The 18,822-nt window shown below is 27.6% G+C and overlaps 2 protein-coding genes across 2 annotated transcripts; both read right to left on the bottom strand.

Moving 5' to 3' along the window:
• Window positions 1-353: 353 nt before the first annotated feature.
• On the bottom strand, window positions 354-5,243 carry LOC100575568. Its single transcript, XM_016805416.2, has 7 exons — window positions 5,178-5,243; window positions 4,150-4,207; window positions 3,203-3,255; window positions 2,336-2,371; window positions 2,122-2,236; window positions 849-951; window positions 354-433 (listed from the first exon to the last, which is right to left on the bottom strand). Exons 1-6 carry the CDS (start codon window positions 5,241-5,243, stop codon window positions 854-856), a joined length of 426 nt encoding a protein of 141 aa, XP_016660905.1. The 3' UTR covers window positions 354-433; window positions 849-853.
• Window positions 5,244-11,518: 6,275 nt separating this feature from the next.
• Window positions 11,519-17,317, bottom strand: LOC100575228. Its single transcript, XM_003245295.4, has 7 exons — window positions 17,102-17,317; window positions 16,086-16,143; window positions 15,257-15,309; window positions 14,010-14,045; window positions 13,796-13,910; window positions 12,505-12,607; window positions 11,519-12,089 (listed from the first exon to the last, which is right to left on the bottom strand). Exons 1-6 carry the CDS (start codon window positions 17,165-17,167, stop codon window positions 12,510-12,512), a joined length of 426 nt encoding a protein of 141 aa, XP_003245343.1. The 5' UTR covers window positions 17,168-17,317; the 3' UTR covers window positions 11,519-12,089; window positions 12,505-12,509.
• Window positions 17,318-18,822: the final 1,505 nt, after the last annotated feature.

Raw genomic sequence — 18,822 nt, 5'->3', positions numbered from 1 at the left:
ATAGGAAAAGGGGGAAAAGGGAGGGATAACAATTAAAATCTACGGTATTTCCACTTCCAAGCGAATATCAGCATTATGAGTACATATATTATATTGTTTCTAAGAACAATAATTGTTATAACGACAAAATAAAACGCCACGTCATCATAATTAACCAATAAAATTATAGTATTTTTTTAAAACGTCAATACAATATAGGTTTATAATAATTATTGTTTTTCCAATGGTTTTTACAATTTATTATTCGTTACATAACCGTGACAAGGTGATCGTAGATATATCAAAAAATATACGTTATTGTATAATATAAAGTGTTTGAGTATTCAAATTATTATAACTGTTGTAATAAATGGGTTTTAAAATGAAAAAAAAAATATCTAGCTACGTTTGACTATCTTTTCGGTCCACTCGGTCCACTCTTCAACATACTCAACTGGAAACATGAAAAACAAGAATATGAGAATAACAATAATAAATCGCTTATATAATATTATAATATACCCATGCTGGATTGCATAAACAATCAGTCGGGGCACTAAATATTGTTTAAGGGACCAATAGCTCACTATTGTTGTTTTAAATGTTTTGTGCAACCCAAAACTAGAGATGTTAGTACTAAGTACATTTCCAAGAAAAATTCTGTATCAAAAATGGAAATATTGTTTAGGTTTCGTATTAAAATTGTTAAACTTCAAACCTTTTTGGAAATTTCTGTTTATAAAGTCCGAAAATTTTTTCCCTATACTATTACTGTAAGTGAAATGTATAATATTAATTTTAGCCTTCTGTGAAACTATATACATATACAATACAAATAAACAATAGTGGGCAATTCATTTAACGCTTACGAGTTTCAAGTTAACTTGTCGAGATCCATTTGCTTGTTCAAACATGCCATCACAGTGTACGAGTAATCGCACGTCGCTACTACCTCCTTTGACACAAGTAAAGCTGTAATCAATATAAATATATGTTTATAATTATAAACATATCTACTAAAATTTCACAGGCAGATAGACTTAAATATCTATACGATTTTTTTGTGTTTTATGAGAACGATATTAGTGGTGATGAACAGAGTTCCTGTGTCTAGGTACGCGTACAATATCTGTAGTTTTAAAATTTAAAGTGAATGCGTGAAAATAAAACCCTGTGTAATTGTTTTTCAATATAGAATATTATGAAATCGTACTTATTCGCCCATTGCAAAACAAGCAGATTATAGTAATTAGTAATATTATGACGTATGATTTTATAACATGTTAAACTGACTGAAACTGACTTTAAAGTCAAGGTATTGAGTCTGTGAAAGTTATCCAATTGAGTTAACTTTCAACTTTTTCATTAACTCGTTACTTATATATGATCGCAAACAAGTTATTTGAAAAAATTAACACAATGATAAAAAACACTAGTAATTTGCAAACAATGTAGTTATTAAAACTACTAAAATTTAATTTAATAAGAAGACAAATTCTTAACTTAATTATCTTAAAAATAGGTTAATTTGTCTTTTTTTTAATTATCACTCATTATACACAGTTATTGTGCAAATTTTAAAGAAATTAAATAATAACTTAACGAATTAATAATGCGTCCTAACTATTGAATTTTCTTTTTGTTGTACACTAGCTTTAATGGTTTAGTTTAGTCAATAACAATACGTTTGTGTTAAATTAAGGAATATTTATTTGTTTATTTTCCATTAAATTTAAAACATTAATTAAGATAAAATGTTTTATTGTACAGGTACCACTATGTGAATAACAAAAAAAAAATAATTATTATTACGTTTTAACTAGCTAGGTATACAGAAAACACAATATTACCAAACTAGAACATTTTATTGCGAATTTAATGTGACCTATTTTTCGTCAGTTCTTTTGAGGTTTTCTGGAAAATGAAATGGAAAAATAGCTTTTGTGATCTGTTAAATGATATTCCTGACTTTTGGTTGGACTCACTAGGTATGTTAGGTATTGTTATTTATGTTCGATACAACATTGATAAACCACACTAATAAAGACTTATACAATTTCGTTCACACAGTTTTCCGTCCACTACCGACTAATATATTATTACTAAATTGCAACATGATATAGAAGGGTGGTAGTATATTACCTTCTTCGTAACACTTGTTGTTTATAGCCTCGATCTTCTCCGTAGACCATTCCGACCAGTATTTCTTTAATCCCGCTTCCATGCCAGTTTTGTTGTACGAACCATCGTCGTTCAGCTGAAACAACATAGTATATTATAATGGAAGACAATTTAGTTTTTAACTAGAGTCACAGAGTACACGTTTAAGAGCATGACTAAACACATAAATTATTACCAGTCCTAGTTTGGTGATCATGCATTTCATCAGACACTGAAAACAAATAAAACAAAAAAAATCGAATCAAAAACCTAGTTGTTTTTAGACGTTTCGTCACACATTTATGCGCGATAGGTGGCAGGAGGGAGTCCAGCGTTATAAACCGGAACACCTCTTATTTAAGACCATAAATCGAGAGCGGAAACTATGTTTTGAATTGGAAGAATTTTAGGATATTACACAGGATCAATTAATTGATAAACCGTATATTATAATGAAATTTGTCATAACTTATAAGTAATTATTACTATTCAGTATTGTAATATGTTGTTTATAAGTTTTACTTACTTTTATTTTTTATTAAAGATAACCCTCAGACATTGTGGGAGATGATTTTTTTTTATATACAGTACATTCACCAAGTATAATAATTACTAACCCCCTTCTATTCTTCAATAATGCAGTTACTTAAAATTTGACTTTTAGAATTATTAAAAAAATTAAAGACCATATTTTAATATTGTTGAGATTTTTGTACTACTTAAGGAGTGCCCTATGGATATACATACTTTTGTTTTTCAAATGAAAAACTTTTCTACTGTAAATTATTTAGCGGATAATTTTTCTGAAAATTCAAGGAAAACATAGAAATCTATTCACCTAGGTGAGCATGCTTGGTGAATTCATACTATATAGTATTATTACAATATTTTAGGTTTAACTTTTACTGCTAAAATAAATTTATAATAATATATTAACAATATAATATGATATACCTACACATTATTTTATTTATGATCATATAGGTAGTACAATTATGAATAAATTATGTTACAAAATAGTAATTATTACAATTCACGGTGGATTAATATTCACAATTATTACCTTTCCAGTTTCTGTAGATGGTACCTTGTAGGATTTGACTACGACGAGGTCATCTAATAAATAATAAGAAAAAATGATTTAGATTAGTCTTCTGGTACCTATCTGATACCGTGGTACAATTTTTTTTTATGAAATTCCAGCAATAATACTACGACGAATAATATCTAACGCCAAACGCATAATACCTATAGTAAAATATAAATATACAATATCGACATTGTTCTACGAAACTTAGTATACTCATGAGTAATTTGTTGTATCACAATATAGTTGATAAGTATTAATGCTATTATTATTAATATTATTCGCACCTGTGACAATATAACAAGCAAAGTAGGTACCTACGTTGAGTTTTTTTTTTTTTTAATACAATTTATAAAATAATGGTTAAAGTTTATATATGTAGTATTATTATGTCATACGTTCATAAAAAAAAATTGTGTTGTTTGGAATTTCATTGTATACAATTATTTTAATATTAAAATAAATATAGACTATTCAACGAGTGTTTGATGTCCGAATAATCACTATATATTTGTATATATATAGGCACGCTCAACCATGATGATTCACGACGTTGAATATCATTAGAATTATAAGAAAATATTGCTATGCCGTTCGTTGATTATCCGGACGTTTGGTCAACCGGAAGCAGTTTTAAAATATTATAATGTCATAAATGTGCTACTTTCCAACAAAATATTTATAAAAATATTTTACAATATTAGGTATAATAACGATAATAATATTGTAGTGTCGTAAACGATAAATGAACCCAATTGTCAGGTTTTTGTTCAGTTTTGTGTATGATTTTTTTTTTTCTTATATCATTATGATTTTTTTTATTTTAATTATATTTGTTACATGGGAAAAAACGAAATAACGCAGATAATGCGTTTTGCACCACAACCGAATATAACAATGTCGCACAAGGAAACGATAATTACCTTCGCTAGCTTTGCAGGCTCTTCCGTAATAATCGATTTGTTCTGTCGTAAATGTCCCCTGTATACACAAACATACAAACAAATAATAATAATAATAATAACAATAACTAAAACATTAGGTAATTATTATTAGAAAGGTGGGTAAGTGGACATTGCTCTGCTATAGAGTACGTTACAGTAAGTGGGTCACTGTCTATAATTGGATGGTATTAAATTTGAATTCAATAATATAATATCATTGTATACGAAAAACGCTACGATAAGCGGTGACGGTTTGTCAGTGTGAATATTTTATATAATATTTATATTATTATTGCTTATTATTAATATGGTAGCTGGATAGTTTAATTAATATTATAAAATTACAACAAAATAACTAAAATCGGTATTATTGGTTATTTAATATGTTATTGCCTTGAAATTTGAACACAAAATAAATATGAACATTTTTTTTATAGTTTTGAAGTTTTTTGGTTACAGAATAACCTACATGCATGGAACCTTGTTATACGTTTTCAATCCTTAGCTATAAAATTTGAACATGTTATACATTTTAACTACAAATTCAATTTGAAATTTGAAATTTGAAAAATGTTGTCAAAAATCGATTTTTAAATAAAATTGTGCTTATGTATTTTAATATGTATCAACTGCTTTTTAATCAATATACCAGGTTTTTGTTTTAAAAAAATAAGCAGTTAAACTTTTTAACTATGAAGCATTGGTAAAAATAAAAATATTCTCTTATTATTTATGGGTATTGGTTAGTTATATATAATACTATTTAAGGGGGTACAATTAATCAATCAATAAAACAAAATATTTAAATATAAAAAATAACTAGTTAAGTGTTGGGCCGATTTTGTTTTTAATAGTGGGTCTTCGTTTGTCCACTTTTGCTAAACAGGTATCTTACGAGTTATAATTTTTAAACCCTAATATACCATACAGGTGCTCAGTCTTTAGGATCGTAAAAATATTTTTTTGCACTCATCGCTTAATCACTGGTAATAATAATTAATACTTACGTAGCCACATGAAATCAGCATCGCAATACCGAATAGAAATGTTATGTAGAATGTCGAAGAACTCATTTCGCACGTTGATTGCGTTTGTGTGGGCTGGAGAATTGTTGTCGTTATTATTACTCTGTCGAGACTCGGGAGAAGACTGTGAGCGTTGTTCTATTACAATATTATAATAATATAAATTATACAGGTACGAATTGAACAAGCATCCGGACAGACTTTGGAGTTTGTGATTGTGTGAGTCGTGTATAACATACAAAGGTTGACAATAAGCTATCTACGGGTCATTCGTTTCGTTTGTGTGTGCTGACCAAATGTATAATGATTTGTAACCGTTATACCTATATTGGAGGGAATGAAATAAAAAAGTGTTCGATGTACCGTCTGTTAATAATAAATTATTGTAAATAAAAAAAAAATATATAATCATTGTAACGTGCGTTTAATCTTAATACACTTAAATTGTTCTACAATATAAATCCATAATTATAAAAAATATAATAATATCATGGGCGCCGGTTAATACATTAGGTATTTTATAACTAAACTTCGTAAAAAAAAAATCATTATATTCACTATAAGTACATTGAGGCATATATTTTTTAAAATGATCACAATTTACTGTGCCTATACTCTATAGCCTATATTATAATATTACTATAATACTATCAGGTAACTAGACGAATAAAATGATTATTTTATTGTCGATACAGGCCGATAGATTTGAAGATTTCTATAATCTAATATGATAAAAAAATTCTTATTTATAGCATTCAAATAATATGTATGAATATTTACATACAATAGAAACGTTTAATAACAATTTGATGTAATACAAATAATTATAATTATAGATCGATTCAAATTATGGCATATAATATAAATAAAAATAATAAAATAAATACTCAACCCAAGTTTAGTGACACTATAATGGGTAGCAAATAACTCGTAAGTAGGAACTCACTCGTTAGCCTTTAACCCCCGAACAACATCACATGAGTAACCATATTATCATCATACCGCTTATCGTGTTAATTTGTATGGATTGTGTATTTTTAATAAAGGAAAAAAATCACACTACGAATATCAACAAGAAAAACAAGTATACGGACCAAGTATTAAAAGTCAAAAATATTAACTTACAATCTTAATTACTTATAACACCTTTAAGCATAACATACCTTGCCATAAAAAAAAACATATACCCTAATTCAATTGTCATTCAAACGAATATCGTCAACCAATGGGTAACTTGATAAACATACGTAACTTATAAATACTTTATGCATCGCATCCCTCACTGCACAGAACTCACTCCTTACTTCAAGCACCACTCAAATGAATCCACGTTGACCAATGAATCAAAAAACTAGGACGCACGAATAAGCATATACCTAAATCAAAATAACAAAAAATCACAAATACGTTCAAAACTTAATATAATATTAACAGGAAAGATAAGCATACGGACCAATAGTTGGTACCTATTAAAAACCAAAAATATTAATTCCTTCAAGCATCACATCTCTCTCGCCTTACAAAAACACACACGATGTAAAAAAAACAACATGAAGTGGCGCAACAGTGTCATTTGGTTTTTTTTTATTCATCTGATATTATTAGTACGGTTATGTTAGGTTAGGATAAAATACTGTTGCGAAGCAGAATTTTTATTCCGGGAAACGGAAAACTTAAGATACATTTTGAACACCATACACCGAATATTAAATAACGAATTAAACAAAGTCTGAGTCATATAGAGTTAGTACATTTAACGAGCAACGAAGTGCACGGGATCAACTAGTGTATAAATATAAATTAATGTTTGTCCGACTGTTTGTCTGGGTGTCCTTTATGCATTCCTAAACGGCTTGACCGATGTTGATGAAAATTTGTACCGAGATAGATTAGACCTCTGGGTGGCAGATAGGCTAATTTAGAAAAGGAGAAAACCAACCTCGGAGGTGCTGAAACAGGGATTTTGAGATTTCCGATGGAAATGTTTGTTTACAAAATATTGTTGCCATCGGTTTTAAAGCTATTAAAATATTTTAGATTTCAACATATTTTTACCTTATATTTTAGCAAATTGGATCAAGATGGTACAAATGGGAATCGTAACATTTATGACTTGGTGGAAAAGGGAATGGTACACTTTTGGTGGAAACCGGCCGTGCACCTTGTAACCTACTGTACAGCAGAACGACATTCACTTGCCTGCTTTTTTAAACATATTATTCATAAATCATAATATATAGAGTTGGTATTTTTAATGGGCAATGAAGTGCATGGAACCAGCTAGTATAAAATACATTTAATATTAGTAGTTTCTACTTGTTATATTCGGACAATTTTTACACCAAGTATAAAATGCTAATATAATAGGTAGGTAAAAAAATATTGATAACTGTAGCTATTGATCTCGGGTTCAAAAAAAAAAAACATTGAGATTTAACGTCTGATTTTTTTTTTTGATAATAATATGATCTATATTGTAGAACAATTTGAGTGTATTAAAATTAAATGCACGTTACAATGATCATATTTTTTTTATTTACAATAATTTATTATTGACAGACGGTACATCGAACATTTTTTTTGTTTCATTCCCTCCTATAAAAGTTACAAATCATTATATATTTTGGTCAGCACTCACAGACGAAACGAATGACCCGTAGATAGATTATTGTTAACCTTTGTATGTTAAACACGACTCACACAATCACAAACTCCAAAGTCTGTCCGGAAGCTCGTACCTGTATAATGTATATTATTATAATATTGTAATAGAACAACGCGCACAGTCTTTTCCCGAATCTCGACAGAGTAATAATAACGACAACAAATAATTTTAAATATATTTTTTTATTGATTGATTAAATAGTATTATATAGTATTATATTCACTACCCAATACCCATAAATAATAAGAGAATATTTTTATTTTTACCAATGCTTCGTAGTTAAAAAGTTTAAATGCTTATTTTTTAAAAACAAAAAACCACATAGCGTGTTTAAGCTCATAAGAATTTGAAACCGCGTAAATAGACCATTTTATCAAATTATATTTAATAGTCATAACAAATAAGTCATTAAGTCATAGACTATCTTAAAACTTTTTGTTTTTTATTTAAATATTAATATGAAAAAATAATGTTAGGTAGTAAATTATCATTAGTTTATTAAAAAGCTTTGAGTTTGTATTTTCGTTCTTTTCAACTGATATAAGAAGAACTTTTGAGTTATGCGAGGAACCTTGTATTAAATGATCAAAATTGTTAGACGTGGAAAAATTATTTACCAACATACCTTTATTGAAACAAAAAAAAACAATCAAGTAGGAATAATCACTCTGTTGTGTAGTCTGTAGCTGTCAATTATGTACCTCACAACTTAACAATTGATCGTTATAATTGTTACGTTGTACCTATCTGTCACATCATCCAGATATATTTTGTATACTTACCTGAAGCTATTTATTTTATAGCTTTTCATACAGGTACGAATTGAACAAGCATCCGGACAGACTTTGGAGTTTGTGATTGTGTGAGTCGTGTATAACATACAAAGGTTGACAATAAGCTATCTACGGGTCATTCGTTTCGTCTGTGTGTGCTGACCAAATGTATAATGATTTGTAACCGTTATACCTATATTGGAGGGAATGAAATAAAAAAGTGTTCGATGTACCGTCTGTTAATAATAAATTATTGTAAATAAAAAAAAAAAATATAATCATTGTAACGTGCGTTTAATCTTAATACACTTAAATTGTTCTACAATATAAATCCATAATTTATTATAAAAAATATAATAATATCATGGGCGCCGGTTAATACATTAGGTATTTTATAACTAAACTTCGTAAAAAAAAAATCATTATATTCACTATAAGTACATTGAGGCATATATTTTTAAAATGATCACAATTTACTGTGCCTATACTCTATAGCCTATATTATAATATTACTATAATACTATCAGGTAACTAGACGAATAAAATGATTATTTTATTGTCGATACAGGCCGATAGATTTGAAGATTTCTATAATCTAATATGATAAAAAAATTCTTATTTATAGCATTCAAATAATATGTATGAATATTTACATACAATAGAAACGTTTAATAACAATTTGATGTAATACAAATAATTATAATTATAGATCGATTCAAATTATGGCATATAATATAAATAAAAATAATAAAATAAATACTCAACCCAAGTTTAGTGACACTATAATGGGGAGCAAATAACTCGTAAGTAGGAACTCACTCGTTAGCCTTTAACCCCCGAACAACATCACATGAGTAACCATATTATCATCATACCGCTTATCGTGTTAATTTGTATGGATTGTGTATTTTTAATAAAGGAAAAAAATCACACTTTTAGGTTGGATCTTGTTTTGGAGATTTCTTTTTCTTTCCCCAATATCGTAGCAGGTAATTTCTGGTATAATAACACCAGTTATGGCTATAATAGCCTATAGGTGGTAGGTACTTGGATAAACCCTTTTACTTTTCTTAATATTCGAACCAAACTTACAAGAAACAATGGAAAACTATAATATTTACATAAAACCACAGTTTTCAACAATATTAATTTGGCTTTTATTGTATTCAATAAATGAATAACTGTAAAAATTTAATATTTTCACAAAATATTTAAATTAGAACTTTTTAGTCGTATAATATTTTTTACTTTCTACATTATTGAATACATAAAATGATTTTGGACCAATAACGATCATACATCGGTGTAGAAAATCAAAACACAATTTAAGTATATTATTAAATACATAAAATAATTTATTTCTATAACTTGATTCAATATAATTACATAAATTTACAGACATCAACGCACTAATTATGACCATATTTGGAAACACATAAGACAATATTTTTCAAGATTTAATTTAAAAATGTTTTCAAGTGATATATTTTAAATTTAGAACCTTAAAATCAATAATATTATGTATAATATCCGTAATATGGCGCTTTATGTAGGCAATTTCGGTACACGGTCTATACTTTATTCGGTGGTAAGCTCCTTGCTGTTATCAGTAAACAAATTCGGCGTAGGTGAATATTTCATTACGACGTCAAATACAAGCACTATTTTTTAACGTTTAAAAGCCAACATTTTCGATATTTTTAAATCACACATGTGCACAACAACTTATCTGTTTTATAGCTATGCCAGAGTGGAGTTATCATAATGAATCTATTATCTAGTTGTGGCTGATTCAGTCGTCATTTTTACTATTATTAAATACATATTAGAACCGACAACGAACGATATAACGATCATTTTTTTTATTTGTGTTTTCGGTCGGATACGTGTCAATATTATTAGCAGGTTAAAATACGCACACTCTATTTGATAATGATTAAAAAGTATTTAGCTATATTTGATAAGAAGTGACAATATCTCATATACTTACTTGTAACATACCGTATGAGAAGGAACCGTTAAAATATTTGAAAGCCATTGAAGCGGCTCTGAATATTTTTATCAAACAAAAAGACTTTTATTGCTTCGAGACAATTGTCCCTTATGAATTCTGAAATTGTATCTTATAATTTTAATTTTATATTTAATAGTTATTTCAAAAGTATAAAATATTTTTCAACATTTATGTAGTTGTTTGTTCGGTTTTTTAAATATCCTACATTCGCATCCACTAGACAAGTCTGGTGGACACTGTCTGAAGTAATCGAATCACACCATATTATCTGGAGATATGCTCGTATTATATCAACAGAACACAAATGTAAAATGTTGATGTATAACAATATATTTGACTGTTGACAACGAATAACGTATAATATAATATAATTATATAAGGTATTTACCTACGGACTTAATAGTTTTTAATTTGCAAAATTATTTAGAGCAATTCAAAAAAACATTTTTAATTTTAACTTGACGCATTATATATTTTAAATAAACCGAAAAAAGTTAAGTTTTTTCATCAGTAAATTATTAAAATAGATAACTAGTTACTTTGGTTATTATTTCTTTGATTCGTTAGAAAATTAATAGTGTCGGGTAAGTTACTAACTGGTGGAAGTCCACCGAAAAAAAAAGAAATACATTGATAATGATAAAATAATTCTAAAATTGGTCTTTAATATTATGATAAAAATATAATTATATTATTTTTAAGAGGCCATTGCAAACAATGTCTCATTAGGATAACTGTTTTTAATAGATTAGCTTTTTAATTTTACTATTTTACAATATTATCCCACATAAAAGTGTAATCACTAATCAAAAAATATTGTAATCATTTTTAATGTATTTGCTTTTTAATTCTTCTATTTTACTATTTTACTATAGTATCCTACATAAATAAATAACCGTTAATAATGTATTTGTTTTTGATTATTTACTATTTTAAACGTCCGTATCCGAGTTCAGCGTTAATATACCAGACTGTCTATGCTAAATGAAAATAAAATAATTATAATAAATAGGAAAAGGGGGAAAAGGGAGGGATAACAATTAAAATCTACGGTATTTCCACTTCCAAGCGAATATCAGCATTATGAGTACATATATTATATATTGTTTCTAAGAACAATAATTGTTATAACGACAAAATAAAACGCCACGTCATCATAATTAACCAATTAAATTATAGTATTTTTTTAAAACGTCAATACAATATAGGTTTATAATAATTATTGTTATTCCAATGGTTTTTACAATTTATTATTCGTTATATAACCGTGACAAGGTGATCGTAGGTATATCAAAAAATATACGTTATTGTATAATATAAAGTGTTTGAGCATTCAAATTATTATAACTGTTGTAATAAATGGGTTTTAAAATGAAAAAAAAATATCTAGCTACGTTTGACTATCTTTTCGGTCCACTCGGTCCACTCTTCAACATACTCAACTGGAAACATGAAAAACAAGAATATGAGAATAACAATAATAAATCGCTTATATAATATTATAATATACCCATGCTGGATTGCATAAACAATCAGTCGGGGCACTAAATATTGTTTAAGGGACCAATAGCTCACTATTGTTGTTTTAAATGTTTTGTGCAACCCAAAACTAGAGATGTTAGTACTAAGTACATTTCCAAGAAAAATTCTGTATCAAAAATGGAAATATTGTTTAGGTTTCGTATTAAAATTGTTAAACTTCAAACCTTTTTGGAAATTTCTGTTTATAAAGTCCGAAAATGTTTTCCCTATACTATTACTGTAAGTGAAATGTATAATATTAATTTTAGCCTTCTGTGAAACTATATACATATACAATACAAATAAACAATAGTGGGCAATTCATTTAACGCTTACGAGTTTCAAGTTAACTTGTCGAGATCCATTTGCTTGTTCAAACATGCCATCACAGTGTACGAGTAATCGCACGTCGCTACTACCTCCTTTGGCACAAGTAAAGCTGTAATCAATATAAATATATGTTTATAATTATAAACATATCTACTAAAATTTCACAGGCAGATAGACTTAAATATTATCTATACGATTTTTTTGTGTTTTATGAGAACGATATTAGTGGTGATGAACAGAGTTCCTGTGTCTAGGTACGCGTACAATATCTGTAGTTTTAAAATTTAAAGTGAATGCGTGAAAATAAAACCCTGTGTAATTGTTTTTCAATATAGAATATTATGAAATCGTACTTATTCGCCCATTGCAAAACAAGCAGATTATAGTAATTAGTAATATTATGACGTATGATTTTATAACATGTTAAACTGACTGAAACTGACTTAAAAGTCAAGGTATTGAGCCTGTGAAAGTTATCCAATTGAGTTAACTTTCAACTTTTTCATTAACTCGTTACTTATATATGATCGCAAGCAAGTTATTTGAAAAAATTAACACAATGATAAAAAACACTAGTAATTTGCAAACAATGTAGTTATTAAAACTACTAAAATTTAATTTAATAAGAACACAAATTCTTAACTTAATTATCTTAAAAATAGGTTAATTCGTCTTTTTTTTTAATTATCACTCATTATACACATTTATTGTGCAAATTTTAAAGAAATTAAATAATAACTTAACGAATTAATAATGCGTCCTAAGTTAGGACTCCTAACTATTGAATTTTCTTTTTGTTGTACACTAGCTTTAATGGTTTAGTTTAGTCAATAACAATACGTTTGTGTTAAATTAAGGAATATTTATTTGTTTATTTTCCATTAAATTTAAAACATTAATTAAGATAAAATGTTTTATTGTACAGGTACCACTATGTGAATAACAAAAAAAAAATAATTATTATTACGTTTTAACTAGCTAGGTATACAGAAAACACAATATTACCAAACTAGAACATTTTATTGCGAATTTAATGTGACCTATTTTTCGTCAGTTCTTTTGAGGTTTTCTGGAAAATGAAATGGAAAAATAGCTTTTGTGATCTGTTAAATGATATTCCTGACTTTTGGTTGGACTCACTAGGTATGTTAGGTATTGTTATTTATGTTCGATACAACATTGATAAACCACACTAATAAAGACTTATACAATTTCGTTCACACAGTTTTCCGTCCACTACCGACTAATATATTATTACTAAATTGCAACATGATATAGAAGGGTGGTAGTATATTACCTTCTTCGTAACACTTGTTGTTTATAGCCTCGATCTTCTCCGTAGACCATTCCGACCAGTATTTCTTTAATCCCGCTTCCATGCCAGTTTTGTTGTACGAACCATCGTCGTTCTGCTGAAACAACATAGTATATTATAATGGAAGACAATTTAGTTTTTAACTAGAGTCACAGAGTACACGTTTAAGAGCATGACTAAACACATAAATTATTACCAGTCCTAGTTTGGTGATCATGCATTTCATCAGACACTGAAAACAAATAAAACAAAAAAAATCGAATCAAAAATTTGAAGTACCTAGTTGTTTTTAGACGTTTCGTCACACATTTATGCGCGATAGGGGGCAGGAGGGAGTCCAGCGTTATAAACCGGAACACCTTTTATTTAAGACCATAAATCGAGAGCGGAAACTATGTTTTGAATTGGAAGAATTTTAGGATATTACACAGGATCAATTAATTGATAAGCTGTATATTATAATTGTTGAAAGTGCAGCTTGGCAGACTAACCGTTTTAGTATTAATATAAATGAATATACACGACAATATTTTTATGTATAAGTATAATATATAATAACGTACAACTGGACAATTTAACGTGACTGTACACACACACACCGTATACGCACTGTACGACGGTGGCCGTGCAAGTGATTCTTACATACTTCAAAGGCCCTATATATATATGATTAGTTAAGGTCATCCCGTATCCGTATACAATATAGAAAGCGATAGTAAAAGTGTTGCACAGCTATATCGTAACTGCATAAGTATCTATTAGAAAACGACATTGTACACGCACGTGTGTTTACATGGTTAGAATACTAATATTAATTGTATATATCAACAATAATGAAATTTGTTATAACTTATAAGTAATTATTAATATTCAGTATTGTAATATGTTGTTTCTAAGTTTTACTTACTTTTATTTTTTATTAAAGATAACCCTCAGACATTGTGGGAGATGATTTTTTTTATATACAGTACATTCACCAAGTATAATAATTACTAACCCCCTTCTATTCTTCAATTATGCAGTTACTTAAAATTTGACTTTTAGAATTATTAAAAAAATTAAAGACCATATTTTAATATTGTTGAGATTTTTGTACTACTTAAGGAGTGTCCTATGGATATACATACTTTTGTTTTTCAAATGAAAAACTTTTCTACTGTAAATTATTTAGCGGATAATTTTTCTGAAAATTAAAGGAAAACATAGAAATCTATTCACCTAGGTGAGCATGCTTGGTGAATTCATATTATATAGTATTATTACAATATTTTAGGTTTAACTTTTACTGCTAAAATAAATATATAATAATATATTAACAATATAATATGATATACCTACACATTATTTTATTTATGATCATATAGGTAGTACGATTATGAATAAATTATGTTACAAAATAGTAATAATTACAATTCACGGTGGATTAATATTCACAATTATTACCTTTCCAGTTTCTGTAGATGGTACCTTGTAGGATTTGACTACGACGAGGTCATCTAATAAATAATAAGAAAAAATGATTTAGATTAGTTTTCTGGTACCTATCTGATACCGTAGTACAATTTTTTTTATGAAATTCCAGCAATAATATTACGACGATTGATAAGTATTAATGCTATTATTATTAATATTATTCGCACCTGTGACAATATAACAAGCAAAGTACGTTGAGTTTTTTTTTTTTTTAATACAATTTATAAAATAATAGTTAAAGTTTATACATGTAGGTAGTATTATTATGTCATACGTTCATAAAAAAAATTGTGTTGTTTGGCATTTCATTGTATACAATTATTTTAATATTAAAATAAATATAGACTATTCAACGAGTGTTTGATGTCCAAATAATCACTATATATTTGTATATATTATATAGGCACGCTCAACCATGATGATTCACGACGTTGAATATCATTAGAATTATAAGAAAATATTGCTATGCCGTTCGTTGATTATCCGGACGTTTGGTCAACCGGAAGCAGCTTTAAAATATTATAATGTCATAAATGTGGTACTTTCCAACAAAATATTTATACAAATATTTTACAATATTAGGTATAATAACGATAATAATATTGTAGTGTCGTAAACAATAAATGAAACCAATTGTCAGGTTTTTGTTCAGTTTTGTGTATGATTTTTTTTTCTTATATCATTATGATTTTTTTTATTTTAATTATATTTGTTACATGGGAAAAAACGAAATAACGCAGATAATGCGTTTTGCACCACAACCGAATATAACAATGTCGCACAAGGTAACGATAATTACCTTCGCTTGCTTTGCAGGCTCTTCCGTAATAATCGATTTGTTCTGTCGTAAATGTCCCCTGTATACACAAACATACAAACAAATAATAATAATAATAATAACAATAACTAAAATATTAGGTAATTATTATTAGAAAGGTGGGTAAGTGGATATTGCTCTGCTATACAGTACGTTACAGTAAGTGGGTCACTGTCTATAATTGGATGGTATTAAATTTGAATTCGATAATATAATATCATTGTATACGAAAAACGCTACGATAAGCGGTGACGGTTTGTCAGTGTGAATATTTTATATAATATTTATACATTATTGCTTATTATTAATATGGTAGCTGGATAGTTGAATTAATATTATAAAATTACAACAAAATAACTATAATCGGTATTATTGGTTATTTAATATGTAATTGCCTTGAAATTTGAACACAAAATAAATATGAACATTTTTTTTATAGTTTTGAAGTTTTTTGGTTACAGAATAACCTACCTTGTTATACGTTTTCAATCCTTAGCTATAAAATTTGAACATGTTATACATTTTAACTACAAATTCAATTTGAAATTTGAAATTTGAAAAATGCTGTCAAAAATCGATTTTTAAATAAAATTGTGCTTATGTATTTTAATATGTATCAACTGCTTTTTAATCAATATACCAGGTTTTTGTTTTAAAAAAATAAGCAGTTAAACTTTTTAACTATGAAGCATTGGTAAAAATAAAAATACTCTCTTATTATTTATGGGAATTGGGTAGTTATATATAATACTATTTAAGGGGGTACAATTAATCAATCAATATAACAAAATATTTAAATATAAAAAATAACAAGTTAAGTGTTGGGCTGATTTTGTTTTTAATGGTGGGTCTTCGTTAGTACACTTTTGCTAAACAGGTATCTTACGAGTTATAATTTTTAAACCCTAATATACCATACAGGTACTCAGTCTTTAGGATCGTAAAAATATTTTTTTGCACTCATCGCTTAATCACTGGTAATAATAATTAATACTTACGTAGCCACATGAAATCAGCATCGCAATACCGAATAGAAATGTTATGTAGAATGTCGAAGAACTCATTTCGCACGTTGATTGCGTTTGTGTGGGCTGGAGAATATTGTTGTCGTTATTATTACTCTGTCGAGACTCGGGAGAAGACTGTGAGCGTTGTTCTATTACAATATTATAATAATATAAATTATACAGGTACGAATTAAACAAGCATCCGGACAGACTTTGGAGTTTGTGATTGTGTGAGTCGCGTATAACATACAAAGGTTAACAATAAGCTATCTACGGGTCATTCGTTTCGTCTGTGTGTGCTGACCAAATATATAATGATTTGTAACTGTTATACCTATATTGGAGGGAATGAAATAAAAAAGTGTTCGATGTACCATCTGTTAATAATAAATTATTGTAAATAAAAAAAAAATATAATCATTGTAACGTGCGTTTAATTTTAATACACTCAAATTGTTCTACAATATAAATCCATAATTATAAAAAATATAATAATATCATGGGCACCGGTTAATACATTAGGTACTTTATAACTAAACTTCGTAAAAAAAAATCATTATATTCACTATAAGTACATTGAGGCATATATTTTTAAAATTATCACAATTTACTGTGCCTATACTCTATAGCCTATATTATAATATTACTATAATACAATCAGGTAACTAGAAGAATAAAATGATTATTTTATTGTCGATACAGGCCGATAGATTTGAAGATTTCTTTAATCTAAGATGATAAAAAAATTCTTATTTATAGCATTCAAATAATATGTATGAATATTTACATACAATAGAAACGTTTAATAACAATTTGATGTAATACAAATAATTATAATTATAGATCGATTCAAATTATGGCATATAATATAAATAAAAATAATAAAATAAATACTCAACCCAAGTTTAGTGACACTATAATGGGTAGCAAATAACTTGTAAGTAGGAACTCACTCGTTAGCCTTTAACCCCCGAACAACATCACATGAGTAACCACATTATCATCATACAGCTTATCGTGTTAATTTGTATGGATTGTGTATTTTTAATAAAGGAAAAAAAAATCACACTTTTAGGTTGGATCACGTTTTGGAGATTTCTTTTTCTTTCCCCAATATCGTAGCAGGTAATTTCTGGTATAATAACACCAGTTATGGCTATAATAGCCTATAGGTGGTAGGTACTTGGATAAATCCTTTTACTTTTCTTAATATTCGAACCAAACTTACAAGAAACAAAGGAAAAACTATAATATTTACATAAAACCACAGTTACCAACAATATTAATTTGGCTTTTATTGTATTCAATAAATGAATAACTGTAGAAATTTAATATTTTCACAAAATATTTTAATTAGAACTTTTTAGTCGTAAAATATTTTTTACTTTCTACATTATTGAACACATAAAATGATTTTGGACCAATAACGATCATACATCGGTGTAGAAAATCAAAACACAATTTAAGTATATTATTAAATACATAAAATAATTTATTTCTATAACTTGATTCAATATAATTACATAAATTTACATACATTTATACAGTTATTATTACTCTGTCGAGACTCGGGAGAAGACTGTGAGCGTTGTTCTATTACAATATTATAATAATAATAATAATAACAATATCTGTAGTTTTAAAATTTAAAGTGAATGCGTGAAAATAAAACCCTGTGTAATTGTTTTTCAATATAGAATATTATGAAATCG

This window comes from Acyrthosiphon pisum, chromosome X, assembly GCF_005508785.2.
Source record: "Acyrthosiphon pisum isolate AL4f chromosome X, pea_aphid_22Mar2018_4r6ur, whole genome shotgun sequence".
Lineage (NCBI taxonomy): Eukaryota > Metazoa > Arthropoda > Insecta > Hemiptera > Aphididae > Acyrthosiphon > Acyrthosiphon pisum.
This window is presented reverse-complemented; position numbering and strand designations above follow the sequence as displayed.